The following is a 22,795-nucleotide window of genomic DNA, read 5'->3' as shown; positions in this document are numbered from 1 at the left end:
TTTTCATTTTTTAATCAAAGTTTCCATGAATTTCGTATTGTAGGGTGGCTTATTGCAGACTTCAAATATAACAATGTGACTTTTTAGGCTGATGTTTTTATTTATATACCCTGCATAGATAGGAAGGGGAACTTCCCTGCCACCTTACATAAAGAAGTATTGAGCGATTTTTTGAAGTAAATAGAGAAGCAAAAAATGGTAAATCATTCATCTTCAAGCTCAAGTAATAGCTTTCTTCCTAATTTTCTGCACATATGTATTCAGACACAGAGAAATAAGATAAGCAGAAACAGAGACTAAAAGCTTCTCAGGATAAGTAATTATTCCAAAATCAGTTTATATGAGGTGGAATAGCCAGTTTTATATATTCAATAGGGTAAAAAGTTACCCAGGCATCAAACCTATATCAGTTTCTGGGGCTTAGATCAGAAACACTCATGGTCTGCACGTGTGTATTGTGGTTATGTTTGTTCTGAGATGACCAAAGAGGAAAGCTGAAACTTCAGCCAGAATACATCTTGGTTTCTGTAAGCATAGCTGATGACAAAGGTGTGCTTTCAAACCTGGCTCTTCCCTGAGTTGTAAGAAGCAGAGCGGTATAGTATGAAAGTCCTTTGGGATTTTCAGCCTAAAATCTTCTACAGGAGTCGGATGCATGAACTCCCTTATCTATGAAACACAGTGGAACGTAGAGGGGTCCTGCAATTTCCTCTTGTATGCTAGGACATTATGAAAGGGCTTGTAAAAAGTGCTCAAGATCTCTGCTTAGTTTTGTTCTATCTCAGGAGTTTAAACTATGCCCCATGAAACTGTCCTGGCCACCATCACAGTGTCCTGGTACTCTGCAGCAGATGTATTTACAGCACTGGTGAAGATGTTCTACTGTCCAGAAAATGATTGAAAGTTTATTGATGCAAAGCCCATGAAAGTGAAGGAGTGATGGGAAGAGAAACGTGGGAAGATTTTGTAGGGTAATGACTCACCTGGCAGGACTCTGTGTTCTTGTCCCTTCTTCGGTGCCTGCTGTAAATTTCACCTTATGCTCCAGGGAGTCTTATTTTGGCATTTTATTTCTAAGACCAAAGAGGAAAGGAATGTTATCGGGGCGGGGGGGGGGAAGAAAGAGAGGGAAAAGTGGAAATACATATGTATGAATGGTGTGTGAGATGCTTTACAAGGCTTATTTTTCTTCAACCTGTAAAAGGAACCATCAGGAGGTGTTTCACTGGGACAACTCAAGGCTGGAAGGGTAATACTGAAAGAAAATCCTCTACAGTCCAAGAATCAGGGAAATACTTTTTGCATGCCCTGTCAATCCAATGAATAATGTTTTTGTTCTGTAGAGTATTAGCTATTTTTGAGTTGTTTTTTTTTTTTTTTTTTTTTTTCCTTTCCAAGAGGAAGGAAGTTGAATTTTGTTCATGACACTGTGGATTGCAACCTACAGTTTATTTTTAGAGCTGTGTATCTGAGTACAGACTCACATTGCATTGTATCTGGAACACGGGGTATGGAAGAGGAGACCTTGATGTGAATACTTTCTGTAGCTAGTGTTTCTTCAGTAAATATTTGACTTCATTAAGGGCCAGTTAAGTATACATACTCTGTTGTTACGTAGTGTGTACACAGCTCTCAAATCCTGGGCAGTATAGTTTTCCTCTTCCTCAGGAATTTTATCTTACAGTAAACTTCACTTTGTTACAAACAGTAGATGATTGTACAGTGATGATGGGAAATCATTACTTTGGTAAAGAAATAACCACTTCCAAAAATTAGGGATTTGGAGTCATGCCTGCAGCTTTGATCTAATTCTTATAAATGCCTTTGCCATTACTATTAAATATTGAATATTTAGATATCTTCTTTTTACTTGGGAACAGGCCAACAAGAGAAATGCATATTTTTTTAAAAAATGGTCTAAGAAACCAGTTGTGTTTCAAACAGTCTGCTGGGGATTCCTTATAGCAGTGCTTAATTTTGCAGGGTTTTTACTAACCTCTGGTAAGGAAAGCAAGCACCATGAGTTATGGGCACAAGAATCATTCATATTAGGCGTAGTCTTATATTAGCATTTATATTCTGGCGTAGTCTTGTGCAGTAATTTGGCAAATTAATTCAACATTCTCCCAGATAAAATGTGCAACAATATACTCAAAGCATTCTGTATTAATTGGTAATAATACACTAATAATTAATTAAAATGATGCAGTAATAATTAAGCAATAGAGTAATAATGAGATTCAAAACCTGTAGACACATTTTAAAGCTTTTTGTCTAATCATGTGACAGGCCTGCAGGCAAATTCAGTGTGAGCTAAGTTTACTCCTCTTTTCCCAAACCATAAAAGGGGGAGACCTCATCACTCTCTACAACTACGTGAAAGGACATTGTAGAGAGGTTGGTGCTGGTCTCTTCTCACAGGTAATTAGCGATAGAGCAAGAGGGAATGGGTTCAAGCTGCAGCAGGGTAGGTTTAGGCTGGACATTAGGAAAAAATTCTTCACGGAAAGAGTGGTCAGACACTGGAATAGGCTGCCCAGGGAGGTGGTGGAGTCACCATCCCTGAATGTGTTTAAGACTCGTTCAGATGTGGTGTTAAGGGATATGGTGTAAGGGAGAACTTTGTAGAGTGGGGTTGATGGTTGGACTCGATGATCCCAAGGGTCTTTTCCAACCTAAATGATTCTATGACTCAATTAAGGCAGAAGTAACTGGAAATCAGAGCTAAACATATCCACTGAAGTAAATAGGTGCAAAGGAAGGCAGAATTTGGATTCAAGGGTTCAACATAACATGTGTCCTTCTGTTTTGTAAAATAATTTCCCAATTTCCTTTAATGTTCGTATTTCTTATGCACAGTGACTACTGGGGTAGTTTTCTCAAAGTTGCAGAAGTAGTTTATAAGAAATGTCTTTTCTTAAACTAGTGAGTTGTGACAGTTGCTAATAGTAAAAGTGACCACAAGAAAAATAGTGTGAAGGTTGTGCTCCTCATGTGGGTTTTCCTGTGCATTCATCACTTGGGTACTTATAAAATGTGACAGAAAATAAAATGCACCCTGTTTACAGGTACTGTTCTGCTGACTCAAAGAAAACAAAACCTTGATCTGTTCCCAGGACATTGGTAACAGGAATTATTTTAGGTTATGCTAGTGCTTTGCTAAAAAGAAAATATATTTTTCATGGTAGTGGGGTTTTTACTTATTCTTTTTTATGACTTTGGTAAATTAATAAGATTTTTTTCTAAAAATGATCTGCTGTCTACAACTGGCTCCTGTCAAAGTGCTTCTTTCTAACTTTGGTTGGCTTCTTACAAACTTGCATGATCTCTACTGATCAATTCAATATTAACAACAATTTTTATTCCTCTGCAAGCATCACTTCTGGATTTTTTTATTTCTTTTTTTTTTTTAATTTTCCACTCCCTACATTGCTTCTTTAGATTTGAATATGGTTAATGACACAATATTATTTCTTCGTCTTCCTGTATAATTTTAACTTTTGTTTTCTTTAGCTACTTTCTAGCTAGCAATTTTTTTTCCCCTAATTTCAATTAGATATTAAAATTTTTAAAAAGTCTTTTCCTAAGTTACTGGATATCAGCTCCGCTCCAATTAGAATGATTTTCAAGACATTACATGCAAGATTTTTGTCACCTTCAGTTACAGCCATTTCACTTAAAAAACAACAAACCCAACCAACTAACCAAAAAAAACCCAAACCTCAAACCAAGAAAACAACCCAAAACCTACAACCTCCCCTCCTAAACTTTTCCAAACAAACAAAAAAACCCCTAAAACCAACGGAATTTTGTATGAAATTTTCAGATAAGGTGGGATCTGCAATAATAGCATACTAAGTGTTATTTTAATATCACTGTTCCAAGATTATATGTGTTAAGTGATAGAAATAAAGACAGGTACTTTGATCACTTTTTTTATTAGATTTTTCTGATTTTGACAGGTGACTAATTACTGAGTGTCTGAGCAAGTCACCGCACATCTGCTTAATACTCCTTAATCTCTAAAATGGGAATATAATTATTCATTTGCATATGGCTTTTTATAAGCAGTTCTTGACAGGAGAAAATTTAAACCAAATGTATGGCTCTAGATTTCATTAAAAGGGTAATTTCTCAAAAATATTGGTGAACTTGGGGTGATTGGAGTTTAAAGCAACTGTGGACCTGGAGCTGGAGGTGACATTATGCTTCATTTATTTCTTCCATGGATATTTCTTTAAGTGGTAGAGCAATAGGTTCTCAGTCACAGGTTTGTAAGTAGCCCATTGTACAGCACTATTTTAGGAAGTCTACGAATGTCGGCAAGAGGAAGGGAGTATTTGAATTAAAGAGGTGTCTGACATATCCACAGTTGATGGAAATAGCTCAGCTGTTGCCTCGCTTTTACCTTTTAGTTTTGCCTTCTAAGAGCACAAAAATAGTAGAATCCAGTGGAAGAAACAGCTGTTCTTCATTCCTCATACATCTTCTGTCTTAAAATCAGAAATTATGACTTGATTTAAAAAAAATATTTTTACAGACAGATATTGCACCCTGGAAACTACTCTTTAGCAGAACTTGACTACATTTAATTGACTTGCAGTGAGGCTTTGGGAAATGTAAATTCACAGGCATTTCATATGACAGTGTTATAATTTTCAAAGAGCTTTATATTGCTGAAGAACTGTAGGGTTATTAAAAATAAAGCATGAACTCAAATTGCAGCAGAGAATTGAAGGAATTTAAAGCAGGCCTTTTTGGTCATATTTGATGTGTCTCCTGTTGAATGACATTAAGCTTTCTTTATTCTCTGCTTCTTCATTTGCCCTTTCTGAAATAGAAGCATTATTACCAGAATTTATTGGGTGACATTTTTGAAATAAAAAGTTTAACTCAGTTTATCTGCAAGTTATATTCTGGGAGTCTGTTTTTTTTATAAACACATGTAAATTATGAGTTGCGAAAGTGGAAATTGTTCTCTCGAACACAAGTAAGAACTACAAAGATGATATGGCACTATCATCTTCTACAAAAAATGGCAAGAAATTTAAGTGTTCAACAGGATCATGAAGTCACTTTGAGCCCATAGCCCTGAATATTTGGAGAGCAACTTTTAGAGCAGCATGGGTTGTCCTTTTACCAAAATGATAAAATATGAAGTTTACAATTAAGGGGAGTAACACTTGTTCAGCAAAATCTGTAATGAGAAGTAAACAAGAAACATGTTAGTAGAAACAGGGTCATTTGTACCCTTTTTGGAAAGTGGCTATTTCTCAGGGCACTTTTGTATGTACTTTTTGTGTTGAAATTGGAAACCGATTGCTTCCAGATTTCTTATGTGTGACATAAGAGGGAAAGAGGTTACATATGTTAATTTTCAACTGGAATGTAAATTGCACTCTACAGGAGAGTCCTGTCTTGGCAAGAAAATGGGCTAGATGACTATGAAACTAATTTGTTTGGTTTCTCTCATTACCATTCAAAGAGGGCGTTTGTGTGTAATTTGCTGAATGCTTCTCCTCCAGCAGAATAAGAACCTGCTCTAAAGAATAGAAAAGAAAAGCTGTTTAAGAAAAGGATTAATTTCAGAGTCAGCCTCGTCATTTTTAGACAGGCGCATAAACCAGTTTTTCACTGCAGGTTTCCTCCCTGTTGTTATTTAATCCTTGACCGTGGAATTCATAACACTACGCATGAAGTCAGATAGATTTTTGAAATCAATATCTTCAAGAGGTATCTGTCTGTACTGCTCTACGATACCCAGAGAAGGTGTGGATGCCCCATCACTGGAAGTGTTCAAGGTCAGGTTAGTCAGGGCTCTGAGCAACCTGATCTAGTGGGAGGTGTCCCTGCCCATGGCAGGGGGGTTGGACTAGATAATCTTTAAAGATCCCTTCCAACCCAAACCATTCAGTGAGTCTATGATATGCTGACTTGGCACCTCTCTGTCTTATTTTTTACAATGGTTGGATTTATATACTGTGGTGCTCAAGAAATGACCTCTTATTCCTGTAGCACCCTCCCAATGGCAATCCTTAGTGTCAACACCTGTATTTCAGTGTTGTAAGCCAGGCTGCTTTACTGCATGAAATGATTAAAGTATTTGGAGCAAAAAGCTTGTGTAAATTTTAAACTGAAATAGGAAGGAAAAAGCAGAAAAATGCCCTCCAGAAAAATCTCACACTGTAATCTTTGCACTTTTACATCTGTGTGTGTGTATGTAGGCATATGGTTGTCTATTAACAACATCTATAACATATTGGTAATCTCATTCTCCGCAAAGTTCAGCTACTAGTGAAACAAGGTGCTGCAGCTGCTCCACGTCATAAAGAAATGGTTTGGCAGTAGTCTTCCCTCCATCTCTACCTAGCAGTCTGCATCATTTGGTTAATTAAAGCATTAGTTTGTCTTTCAAAAATTACAAAGCAGAATAACACATTGAGGCAAAGCAACGAATATGAGAGCAGAAGAAATTAAGCAATGACAAATGCTTAACAACAATTTAGGGGTTTTTTTAGGATGCAGTTGTCATCCTTCTTGACATTGCTTTGTGAGGTGTTCTTGCGTTTACAAGTAGGGGATAATAAAAATGATGAAATAGTATATCAAATCAGTGTTTGCTCTGGTTCTAAAACAACAAAGCAAGCTCTGAATGTATGTTATAAGGTTTCTTTTTATTTTTTTATTTTTTTCAAGAATGCAAATACTATCCAGCAAATTTATGATCATCACACTAACTTTCTGTATGAGATATTAATAATGTGGCAATACTATCTACCAAACCAGATGCTTTTCACAGCTAGACCCCAACTTGATAGTTAAGGATATGATAGAAAACATGAAAAGCCTCTCATTATTATCAGCTCATTTGTTGCATAATGAATGTGAAGATATTATCACTGTAGTTAATCACCACATCAAGTTTATAGTGGAACAGTGCACAGAAGATATCTTAATTCTTATCCTGTGAAAGGTACATTGTGTTTAAAATGTATTGTTTATATGATTATAATATTGTGCCCTGCTGCATCTACAGAAGTAGATAGCAATCTCTAATGCCACAACAGGTGTTTGTGCAATATTTTTCAATTTGCAGGAACAAATTCTTTGCGGCTCAGCAATTTGTGCAATCAATTAGTTGGCTATAAAAAATGCAAGATGTATGTCAATTGTTATTCCTTTGATATAGTAGTTTTTACACTCATTTTCTACTGAAGGATCACTTAAGTTAATGAGAATGTAGAGTAATTGAGAAGGGACTTTATTATTTACCAGGAGATTTTGTAGAAATGCCTTTTTAAGATGCCTTTGATTATATGTTGCATAGAAAAAAATGCACCTGAATAAATGCATTTTTTAGTAGAACCCCACTGTTTTGCCTTCCTCTGCCCTTCTCCTTTTACTCTCTAGCCAACAATAACCCTTCTCAGAAAGAGAACGGCAAATGATAGCGTTTTTTTGTTTTTTTTTTTTTTTTTTTTAATGAGACTCTGCAGATGATTTTGACCCATTTTGCCATTGGTTGTATTAAATATAAGCGTAAAATGGTGGTTTAGAACTTGAGAACAATTAGAAATGTCTGTCAGGATGAGCTTAAAACAGATCAATGGTGATTGGAAAGTGTTCGTGCATGTGCATATGTGCCTGACCAACAGTGTAAATAAGAGGATAAGATCTTAGAATTTGTTCTGCCAAATGTGAACATAGTTCCCAATGACACTGGTGTATATCCACAATGTTGCAGTAGAATTAAACAGAAAAAAAAATTAAAATCCAGTGTGCATACTAGTACTGCGAACAGCGAGAGCCGTAATTCTCAACATTTCCCAAGAGCTCCACAGATATCCAGCACCTGTTATGGACAAATGAATGGACCCCAGACTACCTCTAAACTTATCAAAATTAAATTTTGTAAAGGCAATCCAAAGACAATTGATACCATACCTTCAGGCTTGTGTTTCAGCTTTCCTAGAAATTCTATTATCGCTTTATAATTAATAGGTTTCACATGTAATACCTGAAGCATTGGCTCTCACCATATGTAAATCTGTTTGGAAAAGCTCATGAAAAGCCGAGTCTTTATTTTCTTTGTCAACCTGTCAAGCCACCTTAATACTTCCAAAACCTGGGTAGTATACTCTAGAGAGGGAAAAAAAGGTAAATTAAAAAAGAAAGGGTGTAATACAGTGGAATACCCTCCTGTAGCCAAATAATTTAAAACACATAATAGACTTCAGAAACAAGTAGAGCTATATTGGTTGTTTTACTGTGAGATTGGGACATTAAAAAACAACTGTGCTTCAGCAGAAGAATGGAGAGACTTTTCTCTGTTTAGATGGTAACTGCACTTTTCTCACTTTCACTGTATTTGAAACAGACTTTGCCTCTAGCAGTTTGCCAGATTGAAAAACCTGTAAACTTCCTGATTCACCTCTTTGCTTCAAATATTTAAAGTTAGAAAACAAAAAGCAAGAAAGAGAAGGAATTTCTGTATCATTTACATGATGTTCCAGCCATATAGCTGCACTGAGAACAGGGGGTTCATCGCTTAAAAAAGGAACAGAAATGGACTGTGTATTTTTATGGTGTAGCTCCCAGAGTGAGCAGAGGTGCCTTCTGCAGTGGTTAAAGTGGTGCCATACAAAGTTGGCAGTGCCATATTAAGCTCAGCAAAGAGTCTCCTTTTAAGGTGTGACTTGAGAGAGATTATTCACATGTCTAAAGTTAGGCTCATGCATACGAAGCATTTGCTGAACTTGGGAGTGAATGGGGAAGCATGGTGGAAAACTCTTTCATTCTCCAAACCATCTCTTTAATGTTTGATTTAATTGTTGTGTCCAACTAAAAGGGTAGCTTTTATAAATCCTTAAATACCAGTAATGTACAACTTGTTTTTTGTATGTCCACCAGATCGCAGGACGAGATCACAGGGAGCGTGGCTTCCCTTGAAAATAATGTGGGTTTCTTGGGTTTGGGGTGTTGTTTTTTCGTGTATTCTGATTAGGTGTGGACTGTGTATTTAATAATTTTGCTTTTTTTTTTTCATTAGATTAAACATTGATGCAATTGTGTTTGATTAAAGAATGTGTTAAGGAGATAGCAGCAACCTGTATACAGGTATAATTAAGGTCAGCCACCGTCAGTGATCTCGGAGAAACTGGCATTGCTCATGGCGTGGCTTGAAAAAATATCAACCCTTCTCTATCAGAAGTAGACCTTTACAAAAGTCCATTGAAAAAAAAGTGACTGTAGACCTGATGTTTCTTTTGCTTGAGCATTCTTGCATCAGTGGTAATCCAGAAACTTCACTGCAGATTCTCTGGTCTCACATGTGCTGCTTAAAGTCACAAGTGGACCTTCCATATGTATGTGTAGATTTAATGTAGCAAATACATTCTGTTAAGCTGATTATTTAAATTCTCTTTTATATGTCTGATGATAACTAGTGAAAGATACGTGCTGACGTATTGTTTAGTTTCTTGACCTGTGCTTGTAAAAATATGAGACATATAAAATAGAAGGAGAAATCCTGCCATTACAGTTTGGTGGACAAGGAAAGATTACTTTCTCCACAGAATGAGCTGGCACAGGTGCTCTGAGGCCTACTGTGCTTGCCTCTTTCACTGTCATCACGAGGGCTGTGAAAGTCTTGAAAAATTAAAATGAACAAACAAGTAGTGTTTGCAAAAATTTCATCCTGGCCTAGATGCACTCTGGGGCCGAAATCCCTGTGGTTGCATAGCAGGGTGCCTCTGAGGGCCAAACACACGAGGCTCATGACTTCAGACACAAGGGACTGGCTCTGCCCTGAGCTAGTGTCCCACATTTGCCCCATGTCAGCCATGGTCCCTGAGGGCTGGGGACCTTGATGGCCAAGCCCTGTGCCATGCCTGGCACCCGCAGTGTGATGTGCGAAGTATCTGGGGACACATCTGCTGGAAACTCCCTCCTGATACAGAAGGTATGGAGGATTTCCACTCCCTTTGTGCTGCAACAACAAAAATCAAGCTTACTCTGTGCCCTTTCTAAGGGGTTTCTAAACCCTTTCTGAAGGGGTTTTAAAACTTAGTCAACTTAAAAGAGAAAGGCAAAGCATGCTGATGTTTTCCCTTCATTGACAAAATCAAGATGTGATTGCATGTGTTTGCCTATCAGTCAACAGAGAAACGTAACAGCAGCTCCAAATGTATTACAAGAGAAATTTAGGGTCTGGCTGTATTAGTGTATGCTAAATACCATGATAACGGGAGCTGAATACACAAGGGAAGGTTTCTGTATGTGACCTTCTAAATTCCTACATGAGCGCAGCCAGACTCTCAAACATGTCAAGTCCCTCTTGTTCTTGCTGACAATAATTCCATTATAATATAAATGACCTTCTAAAGCTGCATATATGTATCTATTCATTCAGTCAGACACGATAGTACGTGGTATAGCCAGGCATTTGCCATTATAGTTAAAAATTAGTGGATTCCCTAAAAAATTTCCCAAACAGATGCTCTTTTGGCTTAGAAATAGCATGGAGTTTTATTCTACAATGTATCTCAGGTTCTCGAATATCAGTCTCATTCATTTAAGCACCAAGAAATTAATATTTCCTAACCTCATTTCATATGGGGGAGCTAGACCTGTGGCAATGTGCTCATAGCCCTGCAGGATGTCTCAGAGGATGTTTGCCATGAGGACTCAAACCCCTCAGCTTCCAGTTCTGTTAACAGCATGGCCACCCTTCTCCTAGCAGCTGCATTAGGTTTGTCCTTCAGAATAATAATGTATTAGCAGCAGTTGAGAAAATACAGCGGAATTATATTCAGACACTGGAACAGGCTGGCAATATCTGTGGGACAAAGTGTTTTCATAGAATTAGCAGCTGCTGAGAACATGAGATAGTTACTAAAAAAGTTACTGTGTTTTACACTTCCCCTTCTTCTTCTTTTTCTCTCTAAACATTCCTGGACTCGTGAACTAGTAAATTATTGGGCAAAGTGTATATTGTTTCCATTGGTGAGGTATGTATGTGCATTGTTATAAAGTGAAAATCAAACTTATGTGCTAAATCAAACTGTGACCTCAAATCACAATGGCATTTAATCCATGTACTCCCCCTCCTCTTTGAAACAAGGTACTTAATTTCCTGGGACTAATAGGGGGCACTGAGGTCCAGAAATGTCGTACTTTCATAGTTAATAAAATTACAATACTTGAAAACACTGCAAGCAGTGGACTTTGTCCTTCCTTAGTCAATAGAAAGATGAACATTGATTGGTTTAAATCTCTTCATACTTCATCCTTGCGGTCATGACGCATTTCTCTCCCATTTTTACATTTTCTGGGCTGATTCCAGTAGGCTGTGCAAATTACTCTAGAAATAGCTGATAATATCTAATTTGCATTATGTTTTTATGTGTATGGGTCAGTAGAACGAGGGATCTTTGAAAAGTCTTTCTAATGACGTCATTGGTACTTGGTGAACTTATTGAGCATTTGTATGTTTTGGTCTATATTAGTTTAAATTGACAGATTTCTGGTGACATTGTCAAGTCTGAATGAGATAGTTAAACACCAAGAATTCTCTGCTAAGCTACAGGACATTGTTGATGTGCTGAGGGTTTTTAAAAAGCCAGTAGAGAATTATATTTGTGCTGTCCTCATCCAGATTCCGAAATAAAGCTGAAAGTAATGACATGCTAATAAAATGGGGGGAAAACTGGTGCAAAGTAGTTGCTGTGTCAGCATGTCGGCTGCTGATGCAATCATGGCAATACTCCTTGAGTATAGTTAGAAATGACATGTTTAATGCGAGGCCTGTTTCAGCTGAGGTGAGCACTGGGGGTGGAAGAAAAACAAACAGCAACTACTTTTGCATAATTTTGAAGACTTTTTCCCTTTGTAAATAGTTTTGTTGCATCATTTTCTAGACACTGACGTCTTACAGTATCTGAAGGAATAATTTGCCTTCTCTCCTCAGCTGCTCATTACTTTCTGTAACAATTTTTTCCTATAGCCGAAAGGGTTCATTTTTGACACATGCTCCAAATAAGTTTGCGGTCATTCCAGTTTTGTCATTTTGCAGTTGTACATGAGGAAATGAGAGAGCATGTAGTTCTCTCTATAGAAGTAATTTTAAAGTGTGATACCCTTTATTTGTTCATTTGGGTTGTTTGTTTGACTTGGTGAAAGACTATGTTTGAAAGAATAAGCATCAAAACTTTAGTGTAATTTCAGGCCTCAGGAAGGAAAGAAAATCCTACCTAATACAAAGGTATTAGGGGCTGCATATTGAGATAGCTGTAAAAATTTCGATAGACCTGTTTCACACCAGAAAATTCACTCCTGTCAACCAAAGGATGATTTCTGAAACTACAGAAAAAGCAAAATATTCCAGCAATGTTAGCACAATCCAGAAAATGCCTTTTACCTTTTCATTGAAAAGATTATTCTTTTAGAAAACATGCAAAAAAAGATAACCCTCTCACCCGTGTAATGTAGAAAGATATATAGACACACGGAATATAATTGAAATAAAACACAGGGACCTAAAAATGTATGTATGAGAACAGAAACAATCTCAAAATGATTCAGGGTTTTTGTGGTTTCTTTTTTGTGTGGTTTTTTTTTTTTTTAGTTTTCCTATTTTAATTGAAAACTGAAATTAAACTTTGTGAATCAATTATGAAATAAAATTTCTTATCGCTGTTTGAAGTGTAATGCATGTGCTGCTGTGCACTGCCATCTCCTGAAAGGAACAGTGTCATCTTTGTTATATCTTAAAAGGCTTTTGTGTAGCTAAGTTAGATACTCTAATGAATAAGGCCTTAGTTTCTGAAGGAAGACAATCTAATTCCTGCGAGGATTCTCAGGCGGGATCTATGGTTACAACTTTTTTTGTAATAGCCTACATATTTATTTGTTTTACCTCTGGAGATAGTCCTACACTACAGCATGGGTAATGTCTCAATTCTGTGAAGTAGCTTGTTTAAAATGTCAGATGGAGTATTGGTTAGAGGAGAAAGTTTTAAATTTGCATGTGATACATGGAGCCATAAATGAAATAAGCAGTGGTCAGCACAAAACTGGAGCAATTGCACTACAGCGAGAAAGAGTGGCGTTTGTGAAGGCTGCATGGAGTTTCATCTAATCTGCTTCCTTATAAAATCCATGTGCCATCAACAATAGGATTTGTGTCAGGCTGAGGAATGGGAGAAAAAGCATAGGAGTTTATTAGGGATATCTGTGCATGAAAGAAACAAGAAAAGTTTTCAAGAAGGTTCATCTGTTGCAAAACTTGATCCCGGACTGGTGAATGCACTGTCTTGGGAGCAGCTCTCTGCTGCCCAGTGGAAGGACTATGGGGCTTGAGGGGATTTTTGTGATGGCACATGCAAAGGAACACTGATAACTTGGACTTTTCTGTATCCTCTACTCAATAAATGGCCTGGATTATTCTGGGGACTAAACCAGGCTTAAGATGACATTTCCCAGCTGTAGAATAAGAAGCTGTACTCTGCAGCATTGGCTGGAAGGCCTTTGTTTTGCCATGCTGTTCTCCAACATAGTCAACAGCTGCCCTGCGTGTGTGCGTGAAACCTGTGCGTGTTCACTTCCTTCCCATGTGGTGTTTGTTACAGAATTACTCCACAGGGATAGAATATGACTAATTGCTATCATTATTTTCCAACTTTTTTTTTTCCCTTCTTAATTTTAACCTTCTTACTTAGTAGCCATATAAAATTGTACCTTCAAATGTTTATCAACAATGTTTGCTGGGCTATGTTAGCATCATCAGTATAGCTGCATCCGCAAAATGAAGCGTGTGTGGTTCTGATTTGAACTGTTCCGTGAGGTTAGAAACAAACACGTTTTAATGTACATCACTGGACAAAGTCTTTTGTACCCTTAAATGCTACCTGGATACACAAATAATCATCTTTGTAGAGAAGACACGGTTTGCAGCATCTTGCATACCATGCGTATTTTCAGCCATGTGTTGGCTTTGCTTTATGGAGCTAGATAAAACAAGGGAAATCGAAATGGGGGCAAAGGAGAAAATGAATGTTTTCAGCTGAGATTTGCACAGAGATGACAGGTGAATGAGGTGGAGAAGTAAAGAACAGCTGTTCCAGATGGCAGCAGCTTCAGGAGGGAAAATGCTGGAGTCAAAGCGGTCAGATTGTAGGGAGAGATGACGCTCATGTAGGATGAGTGGTGCTGGCAGGGACATGAGCATTGGAGGTCAGTGGAAAAAACACGATAAACACTGTGTATGAAGTTTATTTCTCTTAAAGTAGCCGTTTCCTGTAAATGGATCTTTTTCAGTTCTTTTCAACACTGATTGCAGGTATTTATCTGAAATCACCGGTGATCAGCATTTTCTATTATCTTTGGCTGCCTCACCACATACAGTTCCTTAGTTTATTGTGTTGACAATGGACACTTAAGAATAAATAAATCTGAAAATAGAAGAAATTTCATAATTATTTACTACAGTTTTCAAAAGTCTGTTTTTGAAGCATCCCTTCTGTGTCTTTATTCTGCTGCCTGGAAATGAAAGCTTTGAAGGTGCTTGAAAATCTAACAGCCCTGATTTGAGGGTTTTAAACAATATAGCATTCTTCATAGGATGATAACAGTGTAATTTGAGCCATCTCTGCATAATTAGTTCATACAAGAAGCAAATGTAAAATAATAGGAAATTAGTGATGCTAAAAGTGACACTATAGTTTAAAGAAAGCAAAAGAAGCTAAAAACTTCTGGATTAGCCTTGGAGTTCTTTTTCAATACACCTGAAGAATTGGCTGTGCAAGGGTTGGATGCGCTCTGCCAGCTCCTCCCGAGTTTAATGGTTTCCTGTTTACAATGCTCTGCTTGAATGTTTTGGGGGAAAAGGCAGAACAGTCACTTTCTGTCAGATTTATAAAGGCAGAAATTATTTTAATTAACTGCTTAAACTTAATTTACTGACTTCAAGACTAAGACAGTTAGCTGGAGTGGTTGTTTTACAAATCCAATAGGAATTAGACCTGAAATAGTTTATATCAGCTGCTGACCTGTCTATTGATCGTGGTTGTCAATTCTAACTCATTTTCCCAGTGCTGCTACTATTGTAAGCTTATTCTCACCTCATTTGAACTTAATATTTTTTAATTGTCACTAGACATGATGTTAAACGTATATCCTGGCCTGTTGCAGTCATTTGATGTATTAAATGGCACCTTTGGAAAGGTAATTGGTTCTCATTTCTTGGCCATGTTCCTATACAGATAATTTGTTTTGAGCTTAACTAGATTTCCCCAATATTTCTAGCTGGAATCAATGCTTCTCTTCAATTTATGTCTTAAATTATGTCAAAATGTAGAAATTCTGCCTATTGTGAAGTAACTTCTGGGCTCTGTGTTGAAAGTACTGCCTTTCAGGAGTGAGTGAAGTGATGATGTTATAGCATAAAATATGTCTTAAGTGGTTATGATTAATGCTTTGGGATACTGCGGGCGAAAGGTGCAAAGTGATTTTTTTTTCTTGTTTTTTTTTTTTTCTTTTTTTCCCAGGGGCAATTTTTGATGAATCTGCCAAAAAAGATGAGGAAGTTTTTCGAATGGCAGTTGCTGATCTCAACCAGAATGATGAAATCTTACAAACGGAGAAAATCACGTGTTCAGTGACATTTGTGGATGGCAACAATCCGTTTCAGGCTGTTCAAGAAGGTAGGACATCTAAACAGATTTCCTGCTGTTGTTTCTGCAGAGACGTGCAAAATACTACCATGATCACTTCCTGGCTTTAGGAGACACTTGTAATTTTTGTTGGCTTCTTTTTACATAGAATATCAAATATTGCATTTAATTTGGGATTTAGCTGCTATGGTTTGTGTTGGCCTAGTGACTTCAAGCTATAAACTTAGCTTTTATCCATTTTGTAAGCAGAGGCTCTGGAAACATGGTAGAAAAGTCAGACAAAGTTTGTTTACATCTTTCCTCTTTTGTAGGCTGTTTTGATCTTATCAGACCATTAGTCCTTACTTTTTGACTTCTTAATATGACTTTCCAGTTTCATTTCATGTAACTAACAGCACTTACTTAGTTGGAAAACATAGGTCTTTGTGTGGATAACCTTTTCAGCACATACACCTGAAAAAGTTACCTATTTTATAAGAGGGATTAGAGATAACCTGATGACTCAGAAAGCCACTTGTGTCCAATATGATTTTGTACTCAGTCCGTCCTTTGTCATTCTCCACTTATTGGACAAGAGATGAGGATGTTGCTTTGGGTTCCTGTGATAGTGGTAGGATGATAACAGGACTCAATATTTGAAATCCCTCTGAGCTGGATTAGTAAATCGCTGGTGTGACTGAGCAGTTGTCTGGAAAGACAGCTATATGCAGTTTTAGAAATATGGATTCAAATCTGTTTCCTAAGCATTTGGGTTTTGTTGCTGTTCTGGCACAGTAACTTCTGTCTGAGATGCAGAATATGTTTATTGTAGGTATATATTAAACTTTTCTTAACAAGAAAACAAGATTTTGATGACTTTCTATATCACTATTGGCTGCTCTGTATTGACACTTGAGGTAGAACTTGAGATTTAAGCAGCAAACATGCAAACAGTTGCTCGGATAATTGTGAAATCAAAGGTAAAGAAATACCTGTTTGTCTTCAATGGGCTACTGACAAAGCAATGTTATTGAAAAGGTCTTTAATGCTTATATGACATTTTTTTAATCAGTGATATTCTTAATTTTTGAGAGTTTAGGAATTTTTTTGTTTTGTTAAATTTTAGAAGTGGATAGACCTGTGTAATGAGAAGCGTTACAGTCTAGGCTTGATAAAACTGAGGCAGAAAAATAAGTGATTTTGAAGTATTCCAATAAGAATCAATTCGATCTATTTCAACCTAAAAGACCAACATAAAAACTGAAGCTGTCGGATACCTTTAGAATTCAGAGGGGGGGAAATGGGCAACTGAGGTCAATCTTTTGTAGCTACTTTCTGCACTGTTAGTATTTAAGCTTTATTCCAATTCATCCAGGATGGATAATGTTAGGTGGTGTTCTGTGATTAACATTGATTAACACTGACACTTGGCAATTAACTTCCTTTATCATTGTGTAAGAGCAGTTGCAAATTATTTCACAGAACGATGTTTTAAGGAACTTAATTATTTCTAATTTAAAGAAAGCAGGAGTGTCTAGTAAAGTAGAACATTCCAAAGGAGTTAATGACCAGATATTTCAATATTCAATTACTTATTTTTTGCAAAAGTTACATTTATCATTTTTGAAAACATCGTACTATAGTCAGTATTTGAAATGTAGATTTGACATAAATTTTATTACAATGTGTTGTGGGGAAATGTCTGTTATTGTTGAGTTCAAGAAAGTATTTGCCACTAAAAACTGTTTCTTGTAAATGCATGGTCAAATACAGCTACGTGTCTAGCAAAGCCTCATGTTAACTACCTTTTTAGTGCCCTGTGTTTAGTTTGGCATAATTTGAGTGAAGAACAAGGACTGCATTTTTTGCATGCATATATCTGTGAAATTTTGCTTGTCAAACTATTTTACTACAGCTACTGTGTTTTCTTTTAATTTTTTGTAACTGAATATAGGTATAAGCTGCACTGTAATGTTTCAGTTACTTTGCACCACTATCCTCCCTTCCTCCTTCCCTCCACATCTTTATATCTCTTGCTCCCTGTTCTTAATTGGATTTTTTACAAGCATTAGGAGAAGGGAAGAGGACCTCTGCACTGTTGCCACATATTTCATGGTTTATCCCTTGGAAAAACACTTAGCTGAAATGCACTATAGTAAACACCAGAGAAAGATCATTGGAATACTCAGGCTGTTTCTGTATTCCATTTGTATAAGAAACACTAGGATGAGGCAAAATCTCATGGTCTTAAATGCGCATGGCATTCAGTATGCCCAAACTTTCCATTTCCATGACAGTGTGACCCTTTCCTTGGAAGCATAACAACAATGGTATGAGTCTGATGTACCATGGCCTCAGGTACCGACCTATCAGGTAGAGCCTAATATGCAAAAATTATACTGTTTATTTATTATTATATTCTACTTATTTATATTCTTTATTATATAAATTGCCTGAAGTTTGCTTTGTTTTAATTCACCATATCTGGTTTTTTTATAATTTTGGCATTTTTTCATCTTGTCTGAACTATGGAATAGCCTTTAAAAATAAGAGATTTTAATGTTTAGTAAAATGTTAATTTAGAGCATTAGAGCCATAATAATAACTTAAAATTAGTCTACATTTGTCTAAAATATGCCCCTTGTAGTGGAATAGGGAAACTTCTTTAAAAAGTTGCCTAGAATTTTGGATTTCAAAAAGCAAGAAGTCATGAGCAACGATCTGATAAAACAAGACATTATGTACAGAGGAGATATTTACAAATTTGTTCTTCATAATGATCTGCTAATGGACAGCATGTATTATTTCTAGCTTTTATTTAATTTTATTAGCAAAATTCGCAAGTAACTCCCAAACAAGGAAACAGGAACACTCAGATACTTAATATTGATTTTTGGGATATAAAGATAATTAATTTGGGAGGATCATCTGTTGTGTGGTACTTACGGTTCTTCCCTCTGAATCTGTTTTTATAAATTTTTATGGTGCCCTGACATTTCTCTCATGTGTACCTTAGGGCATCTCATTAACAGTTCTGATTGGAGCAATGAGACTGTATGGCAAAGCTGAGTGGTTTTATCCTAGAAGAGCTGTGAATGGCATGCCCCCTAATATCACTGGAAGTGCCCTCAGGGACAATTTATAGGCAAGTCATAGTGCATGGAAATAGGAGGTGAAATTGAGTTCCTTTAAGTTAGGGAAATTTTTCTCCCCTTTGGTGTATGTGCTGTCAGAGAGAGCCGGCAGTGAAGCGTGATGCATACGGCTTACGGTACGACTCATGTTTGCATGTCAACATCATGGGGTGGCACAGGCACCCATCAGGATGGGGTGAGGTTGAGGTTGGCAGGGAGGCAAGTCCAGGGCAAGCCCCGTTGGTAGGTTGGGGTAAGGACCAGCGAGGTGCATGGCCAGGTGTACGTAGCTCCAGCCTGATTGGCATACGGGAGAGTTTGCAGAGCAGGGGAGCGGCCAAGGAGGATGGCTGAGGCATGTGGATGGGTGCGTCCCAGGCCCTCATGGCACTTGCAGCCTGGTCGCTGAGATCTGTCACGGTGACACACCCCTGTGGAAATGTCCAACGTGGCATGTTCCTTCCTCTCTTACTTTCTTCAATACAAAATACTTCACAATAGTTACTCTTTTATGTGATGTCTTGAAATATTTGTGTGCTTATGTGAGTGAGAGAGGAAGAATGTTGTGCCTGGCTTTTTTTATGCTGTGTCCATGTTGGATGCTACAAAGGGAATCAGGAATTTAAGTTTTCCTTGTATAGACAATGAAAGAAAGTAGGGATAGTCAGTTTTTGCATGGTAGCAAGTCGGTATTTTAGCACTACAAAACAAGGAATTACAATGCCAGATCCATACTAGTGACAACAAAAATAATACATATTGGCATAAACTTTCCTTCCTTTCTTGTAAGACTTCAATTTACAGCAGTAATTAAATAGGGATGGGATAGGCCTGCAAAAGATTTTGAGTTCTACAATACACTTAAACTGTAATTATTTTGAATAGAGTCATGTTTCTCTGTTTCTTTTTAATGGACTGTGTTTTCCTTTCAGTGAGAAATTTGGTTGAAATAAATATATTGCTTCTCTCGTTTGTCAGAAAATTATTGTGTTCTCTTATCTTTCTCTTACTTTTATTATTCTTGTGCTTACTTCAATACACTAATAATTAAAGTCCAAATTTTATGGTTCAAAGCCTGTTATTTCCTCCCATCCTTAATTTATCATTAATAATACGATCATATTGTTGCTGAACGGCTAATGTGAAATATGCAATAGCCTGTGCATTTCTGTGGGATTCTCTGCTGAGTTACCTTGATAGACAATACTAAATATCTGTTTCAATCCACTGCTAATAAGTCTCTAAACCCTCCTTGTCTTCTAAACATTTTCCACAAAGTCGTATTCTTGCAATACTGATTACTTATGTTTGGGGTAAGGTGCTTTCCGTTGGTGCAGCTAATATTGCCTGACGTAATTCCTGTCCCAAGGCAAGTGGAAGGAGCAGGGCCTTCGGTAACTTGAACCAGTGGTAACACTTTGACTCGTGCTGATCTGCTTCCTTAGGCAGCAGAGTTTCTACAGCCCCCCTGCTGCCATTTCCACTTGCACACTAAGTTATGGAGCAACCTCTGCAGGTGTTTGCAGTGCTTGAGGCATCCACAGCATCTGGAGGGCTGTCTCAGCTTGGTAGGACCCACGTCCAAAGGTGCGCAGGGACCTTGGGGATCCATTGCCAATATTTTAAACCTCATGGAAAACATTTTGGTTTTATTTGGTGCTAACAGTTTTTTATCCTGCGCTTTTCTCCTACCTCCTTTTTTGACAGTATCACGTTTTACCTATCTTAAATAATATCTCTATAGTAATCCAATGTTTTCTTCTATAGGCTACCTATAACGCATGACAAACAGATTTGACTGATGCTGTTTGAAATCTGCTTTGTTTGACAAGTATTCCTATTGCAATCATATATATGTGGGGTTTGTTTTCATTTTTTTTAAACCAACCTTTTTGTCATTCAGGCTAGTCACCAGAGTATGCTTACAGACACCAACTCAAGCCTTCGTAATGGCTTTTGAAAGCTTATTGTGATCAGTGAAGTAAATAAGGCAGTGAGTCATAACTAAATGGGATTCAGCTGTAGAGTAACCGAGGTTTGTAGGGCAGTGATATGTATGAAGGTCACATGCAGGATTTTATTCAAGCAAAGTTTTATGGTCAGAAATTACAGCCTGTTGGATACATCTGCTTTGGCCTTTGGGACTAGATGAATGTAATAAGATTGTCCTTTCCTGTTTCTTTGATTGCTGTAGAAAGCTGTTTAAATCCACAGATTTCATGGACTGCAAAACTTTCTTTCACTTTGTGTCACTTATTCCTTGAATTTTTCAGCTTTCCTTGAGCTGTTTATTAACCAGTACATGTTTGGTTTGAGATTAAACCTTTACAGGGTTGCACTTCTTCACTGCCCTTCCATTTCATTCCTGTTTCTTATTTCCCAATAAAATGGATTTTGATGTGAAATGATATTACTAATACTGAGGAGGAAAAAAAAATTTTAACTGGGTTTTGAACTATAAAAAGTTAAGGGGGAGAAGCATTTCAACAGTGATGTAAAGCTCTGTTGTAAAACCAGAAACTGATGGAAATGTCTGCAACTGCAAATTGCTTGCATCATCAGTCCTTGAGAAAATATGGCAAAAAATCTTTTGAATTACCTATGCCCTGTGCATCCATGTAACGTACCAGCAGCGGTGGCACTGTGCCCTGTTCTCCAAGCGCTAGGTAGCCTGGTACTCTTACACAGGCTTTGTTCTCATTTTAGTCCTGCTAACCCCACAAAATCAATCAGATCTCCAATTTGCATAAATGCGCCACGGGAGTCCAAGTGTTGGCAGCTTAAGAAAAAAGGTTTTACAACACTGGTGATAACATCGTGACAGTTGAGAAGACAGGGGTTGCATGGGAGAAGATCAGGGAGAAAGGAAGACTACACTAGAAAAGGGACGTGTAATAGAAGTTTAGTTTAGGAGGTGCAGGATGCATATTTAACACATTTTCAGCAACAATTTCAAAGCTATTGTGCCCTCCCTTTGCCTGGAAGTAATCTACCCAGAGCACACTGCAAACTGTAAAAGGGGTCAGATTTATTTTGAGTAAGGCCTCGTACTGTTTCAGCAGTTACAGTAATTGCAAGACTTCCACCACTCTCAAGTCATTGAATTTTGGGCTCCAATGTTTTCTAGTTACTAATTCTTTCTGTAGTAATATTTTCTCCAATTGCAAGACAACTACCATTATCTTTGTTTCCAGTTTGAAAGCAAATTATGGCAGCTGTAAGCTGCACTAGACTTTCAGATACTTAAAGATAAAAACCACTCCTTTATCTTCAGCTCCAAAAAATCTCCCCAAATCCAAATAAATTAAAACAAAATTTAAAAGAAGTCCATCAAGAATGGATTTCTCTAGCGTAGTTTAAGCAATGTGAGAAACACAGTTTGAGGAAAAGAGGTACAAACCCCAGCAGTCCTTAGTGTTCACAGATGGCAAATCTAAAAAATTTAAGCTACAGATATTAGTGCAGTTGAAGAGCCTTTTCTGAGGTATGCTTTCCAAATTGCTGAGCCAAAGGAGGAAAAAAGAGGCTTTCTACAGTGCAGGCTAGGGCAAGATCTTGCCTTCTTTTAGTTACTGTTATCCACATTGTCCCACAGTGTCCCTAAAACTCACCGAACATACGCTTTATGACTACTGCTTGTCTTTGTTGTTGTTTAAGGAAAGAATATTAGTGTTTCTATGGAAACCACTTTTCTTCAGGTGACCAGGAAACCCAGTAGCATCCCACTGCTATACCGTGCCGCATCACAGCAATCCGGTGCAGCTATATATCTGGAGGTATTTACGTTAAGACCACACATCAAACCAAGGACTGATGTTTCAGTTTGCACTACCTACCCCATTGCCTTTCTATGGTCTTTTTTTTTTCATTCTGCTTTCTCATGACTTTAAAACGTCGAGTGATTTTCCTAACGCTGATGCCATTTGCCGTTGCCAGTTGCTAAAATTCGGCTCAACATTAAATCTTATGGCAGATTTTGACATTTCTATCAGAGCTTCCACTTTCAAATGA

General features: G+C 37.4%; 1 protein-coding gene across 1 annotated transcript in view; it reads left to right on the top strand.

Moving 5' to 3' along the window:
• Positions 1 to 22,795, top strand: part of GRID2 (glutamate ionotropic receptor delta type subunit 2) — a 765,483-nt gene that overhangs the window by 147,596 nt on the left and 595,092 nt on the right. The window contains exon 2 of the mRNA XM_074589573.1: positions 15,546 to 15,701. Coding sequence (XP_074445674.1) covers positions 15,546 to 15,701 — 156 coding nt within the window. The remainder of the gene's footprint in view (positions 1 to 15,545; positions 15,702 to 22,795) is intronic.

This window comes from Larus michahellis, chromosome 5, assembly GCF_964199755.1.
Source record: "Larus michahellis chromosome 5, bLarMic1.1, whole genome shotgun sequence".
NCBI classification, from domain to species: Eukaryota; Metazoa; Chordata; class Aves; order Charadriiformes; family Laridae; genus Larus; species Larus michahellis.
This window is presented reverse-complemented; position numbering and strand designations above follow the sequence as displayed.